This window comes from Leucopleurus acutus (genome assembly GCF_964270905.1).
Source record: "Leucopleurus acutus genome assembly, chromosome: 3".
Taxonomy (NCBI): domain Eukaryota; kingdom Metazoa; phylum Chordata; class Mammalia; order Artiodactyla; family Delphinidae; genus Leucopleurus; species Leucopleurus acutus.
The window spans coordinates 57,650,603-57,668,997 of record NC_139145.1 but is presented as its reverse complement, the minus strand read 5'-3'; the positions used below and the strand labels follow the sequence as shown (position 1 = coordinate 57,668,997).

The 18,395-nt window shown below is 45.6% G+C and overlaps 1 protein-coding gene across 1 annotated transcript; it reads right to left on the bottom strand.

Annotated features, from left to right (window-relative positions):
- Positions 1-5,739: 5,739 nt before the first annotated feature.
- Positions 5,740-16,756, bottom strand: GNPDA1 (glucosamine-6-phosphate deaminase 1). The gene is made up of 7 exons (XM_082836267.1): positions 16,721-16,756; positions 15,731-15,860; positions 12,640-12,741; positions 11,287-11,469; positions 10,061-10,245; positions 8,075-8,249; positions 5,740-7,159 (listed from the first exon to the last, which is right to left on the bottom strand). The coding sequence occupies exons 2-7, from the start codon at positions 15,852-15,854 to the stop codon at positions 7,059-7,061; spliced, it is 870 nt and encodes a 289-aa protein (XP_082692393.1). The 5' UTR covers positions 15,855-15,860; positions 16,721-16,756; the 3' UTR covers positions 5,740-7,058.
- Between the last annotated feature and the right edge of the window lie 1,639 nt (positions 16,757-18,395).

Genomic DNA, 18,395 nt, shown 5'->3' with positions numbered 1-18,395 from the left:
GGCATCAGAGTTGATTTCTAGGTCTTTTTGAATAGTTGAGATGGAGAAACCTATAGGTAGCAGAGGTTTGCCGGTGAAGATCAGGAGTTGAGTCATGGACAGATGAGTTTGAGATGTCTGATAGTTATTTCAGTGGAGATGTTCGGTAGGCAGTTGGATATTCTAGTCCAGGGTTCAAGGGAGAGATTCGGGCTGGAGATATAAATATGGGAGTCAATGTATAGATTGTATTTAAAGCCATGAGACTGGATGAAAGTACCAAGAGAGTGAGTTTTAAGAGAGAAGAGGTCCAAAGACTGAGCCCTGGGACACTGCAAATGCTAAGAATTCAGGGTGATGAGGAGGAACCAGCAAAGGAGACTGAGAGTGGCCAGTAAGGTAAGAAAACCAGCACAGTGTGATGTCCTGGAAGCCATGTCAAATTTGAAGGAAGGAGGGGTCGGCTTTGTCAGGTACTGCAAATGGATCAAATAATATGAGCTCTGAGCACTGACTTGGCAATCAGTGTAGAGGTCATTGGTGGCCTTGACGAGTGCTGTTTCACTGGAGGGGAGGTGAAAATCTGGAGTGTGTTTGAGAAAGAATGGGGTATCTTCACAATAAAAAAAGCTGAACAAACTGAAAATCAGCTTTTCTTCGATCCATCAGAGAACTGAGGTCACAGGGCAAACTTCCACAAAAACTAGAAAGACAGGAAAATGCAGAAAATACAGATCAGCTCACCCAAAGTCGAAGTTGCTTGAGGCAATAATTAGGATTTAAGTGAATTGCTAGGGCGCTGAGTGTGGATTCATTTGAGAGTTTAAAACTCTGGGGAGCAATTTGTAACAAGTATCAAATTATTACAACTTAAAACAGGAACAAGACAACTCCTGGGAGTTTTCCTTAGGGGGCCCCCACGCTGCTGTGGGTTTTACCTCCAGGAGCTGGATCATGTTCCCACTGTGAAGATGGCAGAGGAATTCCCTCTTGTTGGGGGAACGGGCGGCCCCGGGAGGTGGGGGTGGGGTGGGAGGAGTAACCATTTGGAAATACACTCAGAGCTTTGCTTCCACGGCAGAAGCCTGCCCTCAAGGAAAATTACTTTGCTGGAGTCTTCTGTGATCTAGGGGAAGGGCATTTGGATGGTGTGAGCCCTCTCTAGCCTTCCTTGCTCACGTAAGTGGGGAGGAAAAAAAGGCTAAGGAACTTCTGTAGGTCTCAGCCCAGAGATTCTAGCCCAGTAAAATAAAGCAGATTTAACCATAAGATTATAGAATGCTTCTCCCTAGTACTATATCATCTACAGGGCTCCAGTGTTATAACAGTGGATTACAGCTCTTGAAAGAGTTGCAAGACACAGCCTCTATTTTAAGGAGTTTCTAGGGAAACCCAAAGACAACAGGGGAGACAAAAACAAAAGACACTGAAGAAAATTGAAGCATCTGACACCTACAGGAGACATTAAAACACAGCCTAGCTGCTAGCCAGATAAACATAAAACCTCACATTAATGGCCCATTTATCTCAGTTTCTATTACCCAGTACCTCGTGTCCGACTTTCAATAAAAAATTACAAGGATGCTAAGAGGCAGAAAAAAATAATCTGAGGAGATAAGGCAAGCATCAGAACCAAACTCAGACGTGGCAGAGATTTTCGAGTTATCATAATGGGAATTTAAAATAACCCAGATTAATATGATAAGGTCTCAGAAAAAGTGGACAACATGCAAGAACAGATGAGTAAGCAAAAGAAACTCTAAGAATTGAAAGAAATGCTAGAAATAAAAACATTGTAACAGAAATGAATGCTTTTGATGGGCTCATCAGTAGACTGAACACAGCTGAGAAAAGAATCTTGCACTTGAAGATATGTCAATATCTTGAAATGTCCCAAACTGAAATTTAAAGAGAAAAAGGAATGAAAGAAAAATAGGTACAGAATATCTAAGAACTGTGAGAATTGCAAAAGGTGTGTAACGTGCATAATGGGAATACCAGAATAAAGAGAGAACTAGGGGAGAGAGATTGGAGCCGGAGTATAGGTAATTCCAGAAATTTTGCTTATTGAAAAGGGTATCAGAGAATGAAGCTATTACAGGAGGGGACAAACAGGGTAAAGAGTTTTGTTTTTAAAGCTTGCTTTGTATTCTGGTAGGGGTGATCCAGGAAAGAAGGAGTTTGATGCTGTAGGTGCGAGAGGAGAGTCTTGCTGGAGCAATGCCCTCAAGGAGGCAAGAGAAGATGGGATCTAGTGCACAGAGGGTGACAAGAAAAGGGCAAACAATGAGGGCAGGGCTGGCAGGCGGGTGTATGTGATGGTGGGAACTTGTGGAAGTTCTTTCCGATTGCTTCTATTTTCAAGGTCATCAGCTCAGAGAAGAACTGGAGGAAAAGGGATTAGAGTCTTGAGACATGATGAATTAGGTCTCTCTAAGTAGACCGAATGGACTAGGGGAAAATAGTTGGTGTTAAGGGCACCCTTGAGATCCAAATTACTATGTTGTTTTCTTTACCCATTATTTCATAACCCAGGATTTTATCACAATATGTCTTACTGGAAACTTATGCATGCTTCACTAGCATCTCATCACAGTAGGGATTTTAGTTCCCAGGAAGGGGGCATCAGAAACTATCCCAGAGAGGGATAGAGAATCAGTATTGCTACTTTATATTGGAGGGTCAGGGAAGATCTCTCTGATAAATTACATTTGAGCAAAGACCTGAGGAAGGAAGGGAGTAAGCCATAGATAGGGACGGGTAGATAGTGGGCTAGACTCTTGTATCCATCTGTTCTTTATAAACAGACGTATTTAATAGGAGAGGTGACACCCATTTATGTCAACATGCTGCTTGTTTTTATTAAATGTAATGAAAATTTAAGCACATTCCATCCACCCTTCCTGAAATACAACTCCATGTATACTTAATGTTACCATTTCCTTTTTGAGTGTCACACTTGGGATTTTACAGATAGATTCAATTTGTTCCACTTAGCTGTATTTATTTATTTTTTTAAAATTTTGTTGGAGTATAGTTGATTTATTTACAATGTTGTGTTAGTTTCAGGTGTGTAGCGAAGTGATTCAGTTTTATCAATACATATACATATATTCGTTCTTCTTCAGATGCTTTTCCCATATAGGTTATTATAGAATATTGAGTAGAGTTCCCTGTGCTATGTAGTAGGTCCTTGTTAGTTATCTATTTTATATATAGTACTGTGTGTATGTTAATCCCAAGCTCCTAATTTATCCCTCCCCCCAACATTTCTCCTTTGATAATAATGTTTGGTTTTGAAATCTGTGAGTCTGTTTCTGTTTTGTAAATAAGTTCATTTATATCATTTTAAAAAATTAGATTCCACATATGAGTGATATCTTGGTATTTGTCTTTCTCTGTCTGACTTACTTCACTTGGTATGATAATCTCTAGGTCCATCCATGTTGCTGCAAAATGGCATTATTTTGTTCTTCTTTTATGGCTGAGTAATATTCCACTGTATATATGTAACACATCTTCTTTATCCATTCCTGTCGATGGACATTTAGGTTGCTTCCATGTCTTGGCCATTGTAAATAGTGCTGCAATGAACACTGGGGAGCATGTATCTTTTCGAATTATGGTTTTCTCCAGATATTATGCCCAGGAGTGGGACTGCTGGATCATATGGTAGTTCTATTTTTAGTTTAAGGAACCTCCATACTGTTCTTTATAGTGGTTGTACCAATTGACATTCCCACCAACAGTGTAGGAGGGTTCTCTTTTCTCCACACCATCTCCAGCATTTATTGTTTGTACTTTTTTTAAAAAATTAGTTTTATTTATTTTTGGCTGCGTTGGGTCTTTGTTGCTGTGCGTGGGCTTTCTCTAGTTGCAGTGAGAAGGGGCTACTCTTCGTGTGGTGTGCGGGCTTCTCATTGCGGTGGCTTCTCTTGTTGCGGAGCACGGCCTCTAGGGTCGCGGGCTTCAGTAGTTGTGGCTTGTGGGCTCAGTAGTTGTGGCTCACAGGCTCTAGACCTCAGGCTCAGTAGTTGCGGTGCACGGGCTTAGTTGCTCCACGGCATGTGGGATCTTCCCAGACCAGAGCTCGAACCCGTGCCCCCTGCATTGGCAGGCAGATTCTTAACCACTGCGCCACCAGGGAAGTCCTGTTCGTAGACTTTTTGATGATGACCATTCTGACTGGTGTGAGGTGATATTGTAGTTTTGATTTGCATTTCTCTGATAATTAGTGGTGGTGAGCATCTTTACATGTGCTTTTTGGCCATCTGTATGTCTTCTTTCATTTAGCTGTAGTTAATATTTCTTTATTGATCAAACTGTCACAACCTGGCCAATAGGAGTCTCATTAAACAGGCTGCTTTGTCCTCTCAGTACTGCCTCGGACATTTTTGAAAGCATCCTTGTTTTCTGGGAACAAGATATTCCAGGCCCACTGTGATCCCTGCCCCCAAAACATATAATTTCTCCTCTCCAAGAAGGCCTGAGTGGTATCAGAGGCCCAGTCTGGCCCAGGAGTATACATCCCACTTGATCTGCATAAGAGCTGGTTGTAGCAGGACCACACGGCTGTTGGGCCACCAGGGAAACTGGCCTGGGAAAGACAGATCTTTTTTTTTTTTAATCATTATTATTATTCTAATTTTTATTGGCGTATAGGTGATTTAATGTTGTTACTTTCTGCTGTACAGTGAAGTGAATCCGTTATATACATATATCCACTCTTTTTAAGATTCTTTTCCCATGACAGATCTTTTTAAGGTCCTGAGTTCATACAGACATCTCCAGCTTAGCTGTCATCACTAAATCCTTTCTCATTTCGTTCTAATATGATTTTTTTCCTATTAACATATGTACTTAAAATGTAATCCCTTCTTTACCGGATAAACAAAATGTGGTATATCCATACAATGGAATATTCTTCAGCAATAAGAAGGAATGGATGCTTGCTACATGTCATATGGGTAAGCCTCAAAAACATTATGCTCAGTGAAAGAAGCCAAAGAAGATCCAAAAGATGTCTGCTGTATGATTCCATTTATATATGAAATGTCCAGCAAAGGTAAATCTATAGGGACAAAGTAGATGAGTGGTCACCTGGGCTGGGGTAGGAGTAGGGAGCTTTGGGGATGATAGAGAGGGACTGTGGTGAGGAATTGTACAACTCCATAAACTTAATAAAAATCATTGAATGTATATTTAAAACAGGTGAATTCTATGGGAATGTAAGTTATCTTAATACAGTTCTTAAAAAAGTAAACCCTTCTTTCAACTACTTATACCTCAGTTGGTTACGTTGACCCAAGATGTTCCATTATATTGACTTTTTTAACTAAAAAAAAAACCTTAAACCTGTCTTCCATACCTTGCAGTTGATACATCCCTCCTGGTCACAAATCTGCCTTATTCTAGTTAACAGTCATATCTTCATTTGGATGCCAAGTAGAGCCAGAATCGGATACTTTATTGCTCGTCTGTTCATTCCTACCATTTTTTCACACAGGCACTTCATTTTTATGAAATATTTTGATTATTTTCCCCTCGGGTGATTGAAGAAGATCAACAGTTGCTATGATTGTGACTTCCTGCCAAGCTGCTGTGAGGAGTGAGTATGAAGCTTTGCTCGCTAGCTATTCTCAAAATACATAAATATCAACCCAAACCAGCTTCTGACCTTTGGGGGTGGAAGTCCACAAACAACACATCTTACTTGAAAATACTGGATTTAATAGAATATATTGTAAACAAGTCCATTGATCCATTAGCTTAAGACAGAATGACAGCACAATCACGTATAAAAGCTAAAGGTGAAATGCTGGTACCAAACACAGCACTTAAAGAGAGGCCTGAGCCAGGCTCCGAAAGGTCTTTCCCAGAAATAGAGGCAGCAGCAGCTTCAAATGGGCACAGAGATAGGGAGGAGGAGGCAGCATCCAAACCATCAAGGCAGAGGAGTAAAAGAAAGCAGAGCAGTGGACAGCTTATGAACAAGGGGTGAAGGATAAAGGAGCAAAAGCACTGTATTTCCTGATGTTCTGGGAACATCAGACCATGCCACACGAACCTGGGAGGGTTAGAAGGGCAGGGTATTTTCAGTGGGGAAAGGACATTAGGCAACTTTAGAAACAGTTGGTATGTTTCTTGGCACTCAGCTCTTAGGGATGTAGAACATGTCACTCGTGTGTTGTTTCTAACTCAACTAAGCTGCTTGCCCTGGCTCCATCACCTTGACTGAACACAATGCTGAACTTGACAGTATCTGCTGGCCCTGTGGACTTATGAAAGAGCACGTATGAGAGGTGCCACAGTGAGACCTTGGAACAAAACACAGGGCTCTGGTGGGAAAAGCGTTTCCGCCTTCCTCCTGGTGCTGGAAGGTCCCTGATGGAGGGGAGTTTGACGTGGCTGGGCCCCTTGAGGCTCTGAGTTTATCAGCAAAAGCCTTCTTCTTAGTCCTACCCACCCAAATCCTCCCTCAAGGAGTCCTCTGAGTTCACAGAAAGGCCAACTGAAAGAGCAGTAAAAACTGGGGAAAGAAAGTAAGGGATAGTTTCCTTCCCATGGCACTTGTTACTGACCAGAGGGACCGCTTCCTTATACTGATTCTAGACATTGAGAGTGTTTGTTCCTTAATCTAAAACAGTGATTCCCAAATAAGGGGCAGGCCTGCTCAAGAGGGGCTCTCAGGACTCTCCAAAGAGGTTTTGTCCCATATACATAAGCCCCTAACTCCCTCCCAATTGAGAATCAGTGCACATAATGATAGAACTTACTAGCAGGAGTGTATTGTACACGTGAACAGTGTCAGAGACAGAGCAAAAAGTTAAAAACCCCTAGTCGGGCCAACATCAAAATTATGGAGTGATTTTTTTTTTTTTCTGATTAACAGTAAGTTACAACCAAGTAGCTAAACTCCATGACTAGACTCCACGCTGCATAGCCAAGAATAATAAGTTCACCCACTTATCTGGAGTAACCGTACTAGATTAAAGAAATACAATTCTGTCCTCCTAAAGACAATTTCCAGAAAGACCTGCCTGTCCCAATGAGGTACTTGACACTAGGATTAGCACAGGCTAATCACTGTATGGTTTCTTAGAAGACTGGCTTTTCTCTGTTTCTTTCTCTTTGATACTGTACAAGGGATCCACCAACTTGTTATGAACAAGCATTAAACCTACAAAAAATTAAAAACAAAAGTCATTAATGCAGGTAGAGGCAGAGTTCCATGATTATCAACAGTAACATCCAGGACCTCTCAAATTTTGTCCTAGAACTGATACTCATCATCTTTCGTCTGTGGGCCCAAACGATAAACACCCTAAGAATAGGAAAAGAATTTGTTATTCCTAATGAATGCTAGAATCCATGGGACTATAATAAATTCAGTCTCTAGGAGAGTTGGCCATTATAAGGTTAATCTTGGGCTTCCCTGGTGGCGCAGTGGTTGAGAGTCCGCTTGCCAATGCAGGGGACACGGGTTTGTGCCCTGGTCCGGGAGGATCCCACATACCATGGAGTGGCTGGGCCCGTGAGCCATGGCCCCTGAGCCTGTGCGTCCGGAGCCTGTGCTCCGCAACGGGAGAGGCCACAACAGTGAGAGGCCCGCGTACCGCAAAAAAAAAAAACAAAAAACAAAAAAAAACTTTTCATCAAAGAACAAATTCCTAATTTGCCTGCTCAGTAAATGAGGATTTTCCCATAAGTTTATTTAAAGCAGTGAGTGTCCGCTTTAGTAGAAGAAAAAAAGATGTGCATGACAGTTCAGTGCCTTGACTACAAGGAAAAGCCCTGTACAAGATCTGGAAAGATAAAAAACCTGAGGCTCGATATCGCTGCAAGGAGATTACCAAGCTGCCGTTGAACTACCACTTTCATTTCATTCTCTTTCCTCCTCCTCAGAGCAAACAGGTCTCTAGAAATGGACCCTTAAATACTCATGGATGGAAGAGAAAACTGTATTCTGAGAGGAGGGTTTGATTTTATTAAAATCATAGTTGTCAAACTGGCCAGAGCATGCAAGCTAGATCCACTCCTCACCCATGGCAGACCTGAACTTGGCAACCTACTCCCTGACCCACCCCACCCTCACCTTTGAAATACTTGACGGTCTTCACTTTCAACTCCAGGGTGGCATCCTCGTCGCACACAAACACCGTGCGGGGATGCTGCTGGAAGGCAGACACGGTCCACATGTGGTTCACTCCCTCCTCGATGGCCTTGTATAGAGCAAACGCCTTGTGAGCACCCGTGATGAGGATCATCACCTGGGGATCAGAAAACAAGCCTGTGATGGAGGAGAAGGAGCAGCGGAACGGGGAGTCTAGACGCCTGAATCCTAGTGGCCACCCAGGACAATCGTAAGGACTGTTGTTGTTATGTGTCATTGTAAGTCGTTAGCACGTGGCACGCTGCTCCACGCTCTGTGTGCTCGATAGAGCACAAGTAGCCTGAGATGGGGAGCATTGTTATCCCTACATTCTAGGATAAGGGAGTGGACTCTGTGATGGGGGTTTCAGTAACTTGCCCCAGGTCATTTCTAACCCAGAGTCCCTGCTCTTGACCACCACACGATAGTGCCTCCTGGCACCTTTGATGATGACCGTGAAAGTGCCCTGCGAGCAGATGTGCCGTACATACAGAGGCCCACGCCTTATCCCAACGGTTCTGACACTGGGTCCCGGGGCCGCTAGGTTGGGTGAGTTTCCACAGTGGCAAACTGGAAAAAGACGGGTCCTGATTTGCGCCTCCAGGGAGGCCTTGGAAGCAATGGTGAGAGTTATCTGTGTGGCTGCTAAGGTTGAATCCCAATAAAGCTGCCCCTTAATCTGGTCACTTTCAGTTCAGAGTATTAGACCTGCTCATGTGACTTGGAGTAATGCTTTTTGTTTAAGTAAAACAGGCACAGACTCCCCTCAACACTTAAAATATCGAGAATGTTAAGTGTGGGAATTCCCTGGCAGTCTAGTGGTTAGGACTCCTTGCTTTCACTGCCGAGGGCCCGGGTTCAATCCCTGGTCAGGGTACTAAGATCCCGCAAGCCGTGAGGCACAGCCAAAAATAAATAAATTAAATAAAATAAATTTTTAATTAAAAAAAAAAAAGAATGTTAAGTGCCAGAAAGTGATTATGAAGAACTCAGCATTCCAGATATCCTTTCATTGTAATGCACTTCTGCCATGGAGTTGTGAGCAGGAGTTACTGTTCCTTTCTTGAAATGAGAAAACAGAGGCATAGAAAGAATGTGACTCTTTGTTCAGGACCCCAGAACTCCTTTCAAAAAAAAGAATTTCCAGATTTCCATCCCCAGGTCCTTTCTGCACACCACAGGAAGAGCCCTCAAACTGTAGTGTTTATAAGCTGCAAGGCCAAAACCAGCAGAATGACCTCCCTAGGTACTGATTCAAGGTTACCCAACAGAAACCTGCTGCCATCGCTCATTTCACAAAAAATCACTTTAGACAGGGAAACTTTTTCAATGATTTACATGTTTGTTTACAGACTTGGGCAAAGAAACCTAAAGCTAAAATGTCTGTAGCTGCTTCCCGCTGAATATATCAGAAAGGAAGAGAAAATGCTTCTAATGAAAGTAAGGAAATTGGAACTACAAAAAATTCAAATGATACCCAAATTTCTATAGAAAGACTCAATTCAGTTCAAGACACTATTTCAATCACACTTCTCCACATTTATGAATCCCTGAGCACAGGGCTATAACCACAAGCATCCTGCGGCTGCAGGGGGAGCTCCCTTCAAGCAGTGGCCTCCACCAACTGCAGGGAACCAGAGGGCCCCTCTCAGTACCTGGACAGGTACAAATTCATATTCTGATATTAGTGGTGCTGGGTAGGCAGAGACCAGGAGCCTGTGGCCTCCTGGGCAGTCAGTGCTGAAAAGGTTTCACCTCACACTGGGAAGAATGGTTACTTCCAGAGAAGGAAGGACGGCAGTGATAGGGTCAGTTGGGATTTTAGCCTTATTTACAATGTCTTCATTTTTAATAAAATGGATTCAGGTGGTACCTGTATAGTTGAAATTAACAGCAAAAAGCCAAGTCCAGCCCCCCTTGTGCCCTTACCTCTCTAGCATCCATGACAGTGCCCACACCCACCGTCAGGGCCATGGTGGGCACCTTGGCGAGATCTCCATCAAAGAACCTAGCATTGGCCAGGATGGTGTCCATGGCCAGTGTCTTCACACGGGTCCTGGACACCAGACTGGATCCCGGCTCGTTGAAGGCGATGTGTCCGTCAGGGCCAATGCCTGCCCAGAAGAGACAGGGCAGCCCTGTCAGTCCCAGGGATCCAAGATTTCAAGAACGGACAATCTCTCCTTCCCCACCTGGGGTCTGAAAAAAATCCTTGAAAACCATGTCTCTCACCTCATTCATTTAAAGGTACACTTTAAGCATATGATCTTCCCCTCTCGTTTCTAGCTGAGGCACACACAGACATTGTTAACTTGCTGCCACCCTCAGAAAGCTAAGTAGGGAGCAATCCCCAAAGCTTCTGCCCCCCAGATCATCCAAGTGTAACTTCTCTCTCTCCTGCCACTTCTCTATCCCTGCTGGGATGGAGTCACACCAAAGAAGACATACACAGGGCCTGGAAAGGGGCTGCCAAGTTTATAAGATCTCAGAACATGAGCACTCCTAGCCATTTCCTCCCCACCTCGAAGTAAAGAAGGGTTAAATCTGGAGCAGTCAAAGACTGTTCAACTTCAGCCTCCCACCCCCACCCCCCCATGGGGGACTCCAGAGGCCTTGACAGATGGAAGTGTAAGAGGGCAACTCAGGGCAGGGACAGGCATAAACCTGAGAGCAGGATACCCTAGGTCCCCACCCTCTCTCCACTGCTCTGGCTGGCTGACCCTGGGCAAGTCACAAAACTTCTCTGGGGTTCAATTGCTATTTTTAGCATGCAGGGGCTGATGGTGGAATCTTCTGGAACTACAGGAGTCTGTGATTATGTTTAACTAAGTCCCATGACTGATCCATAAAACCTTGTCTGAGGAATAGAGAGAATCTTGGAGTCCAAATCCAAATACATCAATTTACAGACAGGGCATCAAATTGCAGAAAGAGGAGATGCCCCAGATCACAAAGTTTCTGAGCGGCAGAGGCAGGGCAGGGCACCAGGGCTCCCACTCTGTGCCTTCCCTGCTGCCTCAGGCTAATGAGTGACCCCACTGTCACTGGTGCAGAGAGAGGGAGCTGTTTGCAGATAGGCATGGGTCTTGTCCCCTTCTCATATGTTCCAGCCACCCTGGGTTTGCCCTGGACATCTGCTGCGGTGTCGAGCTCACCTCCGACAAACAGCTCAATCCCACCCGCAGCCTTGATCTTCTCCTCAAAGGCATCACACTCAGCCTGCAGGTCAGCTGCATTCCCATCCAGAATGTGGGTGTTTTCTGGGTGGATGTCAATGTGCTTGAAGAAGTTGTTCCACATGAAGGAATGGTAGCTCTCTGGGTGGTCTCGACGAAGGCCTGTGGGGCCATGGCTGCACTCAGTCATGCCAGGCTGAGCAAGGGCACCCTCCCAAGGATGGCAGGATACTCCCAGACCCCAGAGACACTTTCAGGGAAGAGCCCATCGGGGAGCCTTGGGCAGTAGCCCTCTCACCCCCAGCCACTCGGAGTAAGCTGAGCTGGTGTCCTTGTGCCCATGACCATGGGCCTGGGCCCTCATTCTGATCTCCTTTTCACAAGAGAATGGCTGGAGGCCAGGATCAGTCTGGACCTCTGGAGGTGGGCTAGCCTCTGCGGGGGAGGGCTGGGCCCATCAGGAAAGGAAGCAGGAACACCCCTTACCCTGTGCCTCCCACCTCACCATTCACCCCCCCATTACACCCTGCTCAGCCTGAACCCCAAGTGGAACACCAAGTGGTTGGAGAGAATTATCTCAGAGCTTCCAAAAAAAGATTTTTTTCAGTTAAGAAGAAAAACAGTGTTTAAAGTGCATGTTTCAGGGGCCTGAGGAGCGCAGAAATGGGCAGTTGATTTTTAATGGATAGTTTCAGTTTTGCAAGATGAAAAGGGTTCTGGAGATTGGTTGCACAACAGTGTGAATCTACTTAACACTGAACTGTACACAGAAAAATGGTTAAAATGTAAATTCTATGTTACGTGTAGTTTACCACAATTAAAACCATTACAAAATGATGGTGGAGGTGGAGAGGGTGACAGAAGCCCAAGATGCCACTTTTCATCGGTGGAAAGGACACGTCTCAGCTCCCTTCCCAGTATACTTGGCAGGAAGGGGACTGGAAGATGAACAGTAGAGAGAAAGTCCAGACACAGACACTGGTGTGAGGGGGGGCACACACCCCAGCCATGGGACCCCAGATCCCCTTTGCAGCCATTTGTTCCAGAAAGAAATGGCATGGAGTTGGGGAGGAGGCAGGGGAGGAGATATGCTGGAATTCATTAAGTGCTTGCTCTGATCAAGAAGCTTCCACACCTGTTATATCACTTAATGCTTTCAGCCCATGAGGTCAGCTTTATTAGCCTCATGTCATAGCTGAGTGAACCAAGGCCTGGAAGATACAGTATCACCAATTGAGCCTACCCCCAAATGCCACTGGTTCCCTGAGACCTCCCCCGTCCTCTCCTGGGCCGATCCTGTGAGGGGAGGAGTACGATTCTCCCAAGACTCACCCACATACTCGTCCATGTTGAAAGTCTTCACATATTTGAAGGACAGGTCTCCATTCTTGTAGTATTCAATCAGCTTCTTGTAGCAGCCAAGTGGGGTGCTCCCTGCAAGAGAGGCCACAGCCATGAACCCCCTTCAGCCCCCAGCTCCTGGAAGCCCAGAGGGTGCCCGGGAATGAATCAGGGATGCTCCACCAGGAGAACCTGTCAGACCTGACAGAAACAAATCAGATCTGAAGTCCTGCCCAATGCTCAATCCCAACTGCCATCCGTTAGGTGCTGGTTTAATGCCTATTTCCCCCCTAGACTGTAAGCTCCAGGAGGGAAAGGGCTGTGTCTTGTCTTGTTCATGGCTGAATCCCTAGCATTCAGCACACTGATGATTGAAATGACTGTGATTAGCACCTCACTGAATGTCAGACTTAATTACTGACATGACATTCCCTGAGCAACCAGTACGTGAGAGGTACGTGATGGGGATGCAGAGAAGTGAGAGACACAGCAGCCACCCTGGAAGAGCTCACTGTTTAGGAGTGGGGTCATGAAGCAGTAATGTCGGCTGTGGTACAGGCTAGCCTGTGGGTTTGGGGAAGACTTCCCCTCGGAGCAGCAAACCCGAGCTGAGTCTCATTAAAAAGTCAGTCATAAAACCCGTAAAAAGGCAAGAGGACTGCTGTCGATTAAGAAACTAAATATGCATGAAGCCTGACTGGACACTGGGATTAATTTTTTTTAAAAACTCTAAAAAATAAATGTGGACAATTAGGGGAAAAAATTTAATATAGTCTATATATTAGATGATATTATGAAATGATTTTTAATTTTCGTAGGTATTATAATAGTATTGTGGTTATATAAGAATGTCCTTATTCTGAGGAGATATGTACTAAAGGATTTAGATGTAAAGTGTCAGGATCTCTGGACCTTGCTTTCCAGTGGCTTATAAGAAATGTGTGCGTGTATGTGTGTGTGTACAGACAGAACATGAGCCACAAGAGATGAAAGCAAATGTGGCAAAAGGTTAACAATTGGTGAATCTAGGTAGATGGTACTGTACTATTCTTTCAGCTTTTCTGAATGCATGAAACTTTTAAAAATAAAAAGATGGAAAGAAAAAAGCCCCACCCAAATCAGATCATTGTTTTCATAACCCACTAATGGCTTTTCATTTCACTCTGAGTTATAATCAGTCCTAACAAAGGCTCTATATAACCTGGCCCCTGGCTAATTCTCTCCCCAGCTAGGAATCCTGCTTCAAGCAATTCTACCTCAGGGCCTTTGCACATGGTGTTTGTTCCCTTTGCCAGCAATGCTCTCCTTCAGGTATCTGCATAGCTAACTCACCTCTTTAGGCCTTTACTCAAATGTCACTTTCTCAGAGAGAACTTCCCTGCCCCCATATCCAACACTGTAACTCCCACCTCTGCCTAAACACTCTCTAGCCCCTTTCCCTGCTTCATTTTTCTCCTTCCCTCTTATCACCATCTAACATACTCTATATTTTGCTAATTCACTTGTTTATTACCTGTCTCTCCCACCATAATTCAAGCTTTAGGAAGGCAGGAATTTGTGTTCTTTTTATTCACTGCTGTATCCCTGGCACCTAGAACAGCTTGGCATACAGCAGGTATTCAATAAGTATCTGCTGAATGAATGACAGTGGCAGCCCCATCCACACAAAATAATCAGCCTATCCCTGTGACATGGTCTTAGCCATGGCTGAGCCACAGAGCTTCCCTGTCCTCCCCCTGAGCTTCATCATGTCCATTTTCCAAACTTGTAGCCTTCCCATCAATTCTGTGAGCTTCCACTATCTAGCCAATAAATTCCTTTTCTGCTTAAGTTAGCCAGAGTCGGCTTCTGTGGCTTCCACCCAGAACCCTGAGGGTGCTTCAACTAACAGTAGGAATGTTCCAAGGAACCCATATGGAAATGCTGTGCTGGTTCAAGTGTGATAGTCAGGAAGGGGCCAGGTCTTGGAGGACCCTGAACACCACTCTGAGGGGCTTGGATCTAATTTTGCAGATGATGGGGAAATGGGGAGGGGTTTCAGCAGAAGCCCAGACTCTGACCCAGGGTGGCTCCACAGTTAGAAAACAGGATGTTAGCACAGCCCCGACACAGCCTGAGATGCTGGTGGTTTCACAAGATACCTACCTGAATATACTGTTCCCACAAACCGCTAGAGCAGAGGTCGGAAAACGTCAGCCCACAGGCCAGATCTGGCCTGCTGCCTGTTTTTGTAGATCTCATACATTAAGAGTAGTTTTTACACTTTAAAAATTTTTAAAAACCAAAAGAATATTATGATATATGAAAATTATATAAACTCAAATGTCAGTGCTGGCGGACATCCATGCTCATTTCTGGATTGTCTATGGCTCCTTTTGAGCTACAAGGGCAGAGTTAAGTAGCTGCAACAGAAAGTGTATGGCCAGTGAAGTGTAAAATATTTATTATTTGGCCGTATACAGAAAAAGCTTGAAGACTCCTGCAATAGTGGATTGGTCACTGAGGCAAATCCACCCCACTTCTGAAAGAAATAATCAGAACATTTGCCTTGAAAAACTGAGTTTAAAATATCCTCCCATAAAGGCAACATTCTGATTTTTTCCCCCAAAGAAACTAGGACTGTTTTTCACTTAGGTCCTGTGTTTAACTAAGCCTTACAGAAAATGCGTTGAGTGACTATCTTCTCAATTCTCCCAAGGATGGCGCTTAGTTAGTAGCACTCTAGATGCAGAGAAGAGAAATTAATTCATTACATAAAACGTATGCCTTAAGGTATTAGGACTTAATTCTGTTAAGGAGACTTGACTGACAGGGCTGGCTTAGGATATAGCCTAAAAATCAAAGTTTTTCCTGCCTAACCAAGATCCCTTCTACTCCAGGACTCTTCAGGGGCAGGCAGCAACAAACCAGCCCGGAGGAAGCTGGGTCCTCCCTTTCGTATGTCTGGGGTCAGGGGAGTCGTTCACTCATAGGGCCAGTACCTCAGAGCCCTCCTTGCAGTCCCTTGGCTGAATGGGCCTACCTACCTGGCCCCTTATAAGCCCATAATGCCCTCGCCCACCCTCCCCATCCCACAACGCACCAGTAGGGAGCCCCAGGGTGAAGTACTTGTCTGGCCCTGGGTTAAACTGGATGATGCGGTTCCTGATGTATTTGGCTGCCCACTCACTGGCCTGAGAATAGTGGTCCAGGATGATGAGCTTCATCTTGTCCTGCAGGGGTAGGTGACAAAAGGAATCAGTGGTAAGGGGTGAGGAGAAAGGGGTGGAGGGGAGAAGCCCTTCTCTCCATGCTGTCTGAGCCCAGAAGGGGAAGTTCACAGAGCATTGACAGGCTGGGCCAAGTGCCTCCACTACCCACCGGGAGGCGCTGCTGTGGGACAGACCTGGGTTCCAATTTCGGTTCCTCCATTGATCAACTGCAGGACCTTGGTTAAGGACCCAAGTTCTTTGAGCTTGTTTTCTCTTAGGGGAAAATGGGGACAACAGCACCTACCTGACAAATTTCATGATGGTGAATGTGAAATGAGAAGATGCATGTAAACCACATAGTATTCAATAAAACATGTTGGCTATCCTCTTGCAGCTCGACCCAGGCCCCCCTTCCCCACCCCTCGACAACCGCCACCTGGCTAGATACTCTACTGTTGAACTCTTCCTCAATAAATAGAGAGGTCATGGGATCATCTTGGCTCACTAGAGCAGGTGGAGGCCTGGAGAGGTGTGTTCTTTCAGTACCAGAGAGGGGCGCTCCCAGCGGCCTGCCTTGCTTTGCAGATCCTGTTTCCCCCAAAGAACACGCGGCAAAGGTAATCGCTCTGGAAGGAGGGCGTTTAGTCCTCCCCGCCGCACTGCGGTCAAATCAGAGTGGGAAGGCCAAGGCTGAGGTGGCCGGATCCGCGGTCCGTGGGGTACAGGAGTTTTTCCCCCACCCCAATGGCGATCCCATCGCCCCTCCCGGGGAGGGACCCGAACGGATCGCTGGGGGTCCCGGCCCCAGGTTGCCGGAGGCTGGTTAGCGCCCGGACCCCCGCCCGCGAGGAGGGTCCCCGCGGACCCCGCTCCCCACTTACGCGGACGCTTCCCGCGGCTGATGCAGCGACTGCGCTGGCGGCCCCGCCCCGCGTGGGTCATGTGGCTGCAGGTCACGCGGTGCCGCGCTCTGCCCGCGGGGCTGACTTCTAGGGGCTGCGGCTCCAGGGAGGGCTCTGCCCGGCGGGCCAGGGGCTCCCATTTTCTTAGCACAGGGGCTGTATAGGCCCCGGAAAAGCCGTGGGGGGCGGGGCTTGGAGACTGGTTTGGTGGAGGAGGGAGACTTGGGGGGTCCCAGGTCGCTCCCAGGGATGCAGTCCCCAAGGCCGGGGGCTGAGGCAGGGTTTTCAGTGCTGGGGGTGGGGCGCGGGAGGAAGAGCAGACTCGCTTCCTCTAGGGCTGGGCTTGGCTCTGCCTTCAGTTTATTTTTTTAGATATCATTTATTTACCTAGTTATTGCTGCTTTTTTGTTTTAAATATAATTGGATTTTTTCTACCTTAAAAAAAAAATCCATCTTTGCAGCAGTATGAACTAGAGAAAAATGTAGGTTCCTGGTCTCCTCTACTTCCCACCCTAAGGTAATCATTGCTAACAGGTTAGACTACATCCTCAGTGATTTTTCGTGAATATCCTTACATTGTATTTTACAGAAATGAGAACACACCACACGTGTGGTCCACAGTCAGCTGGGCGACCACATCCTGCAGTTCCCGTGACTTGGTTCGCCTCTTCCTTGGGCCTCGCTGCGACTCCGGAGCAGCTTGAGAGAGTGGGCTTCTAATGGTGAGGCCCTGATGAGCCCGGGCGGTGGAGCTAACACAGTTAGAGGGACTTGTTCTTTGGCCTCAGTGTTGGTGTAGGTGTCTTTTGTTTTTTAAAATTAAGTTTGAAATCTCATCTTAGCCTGAGGATTGCAGATGTTTCACAGTGAGGTTCCCATCCCAATCTCCAAACACTTCAGATGATACCTCCAGGTCTGCAGCACTTGCCCTCAGATGGTACAGGAAGTGACTTCATGGGACCTAATTGGGTCTGTTTCCCCAGAGTTACCCTTTCTGTAGGGAACCAATGCAGGTGTCTGTTAAGCCTGGAGGCTCTTGATTTTGCATGCGGACTAATCAGGAAGGCCTGGGTTTAAATTCTGGTCTTGCCAATATCCATTTCTTGAATGAGTGACTCAAGCCAATGACTCAGCTTCTCCAGCTCTTCATTTTCTTATCTGGAACTTGGGAATTGAGTGGAAATTACGTAATAGTGACCTCATGTAGCTGTTGTAAGCATTAAATGAAAACCGTGGGCCCTCCATATCTGTGGTTCCAAATGCACAGATTCAACCAACCTCAGATGGAAAATATTCAAAAAATAATTCCTGAAAGTTCTCAAAAAGCAAAACTTGAATTTGCTCTGTGCCTGGCAACTGTTTACATAGCATTTACGTTGTATTAGCATTTACGTTGTATTATGTTTACATAGCATTAGGTGTTATAAGTAGTCTAGAGGTGATTTAAAGTATATGGGAAGATGTATGTAGATTATATGCAAATACTGTGTCATTTTATGTAAGAGATTTGAGCATGCATGGATTTTGGTATTTGTGGGAGTCCTGGAACCAATTTCCTGGGGAAACTGATGGCTGACTGTGTTAGCATATCATAGCATGGCTAGCCATGTTACCAATACCCCTTATTTCCTCCTACCCTCCTTACAGCTCTCTC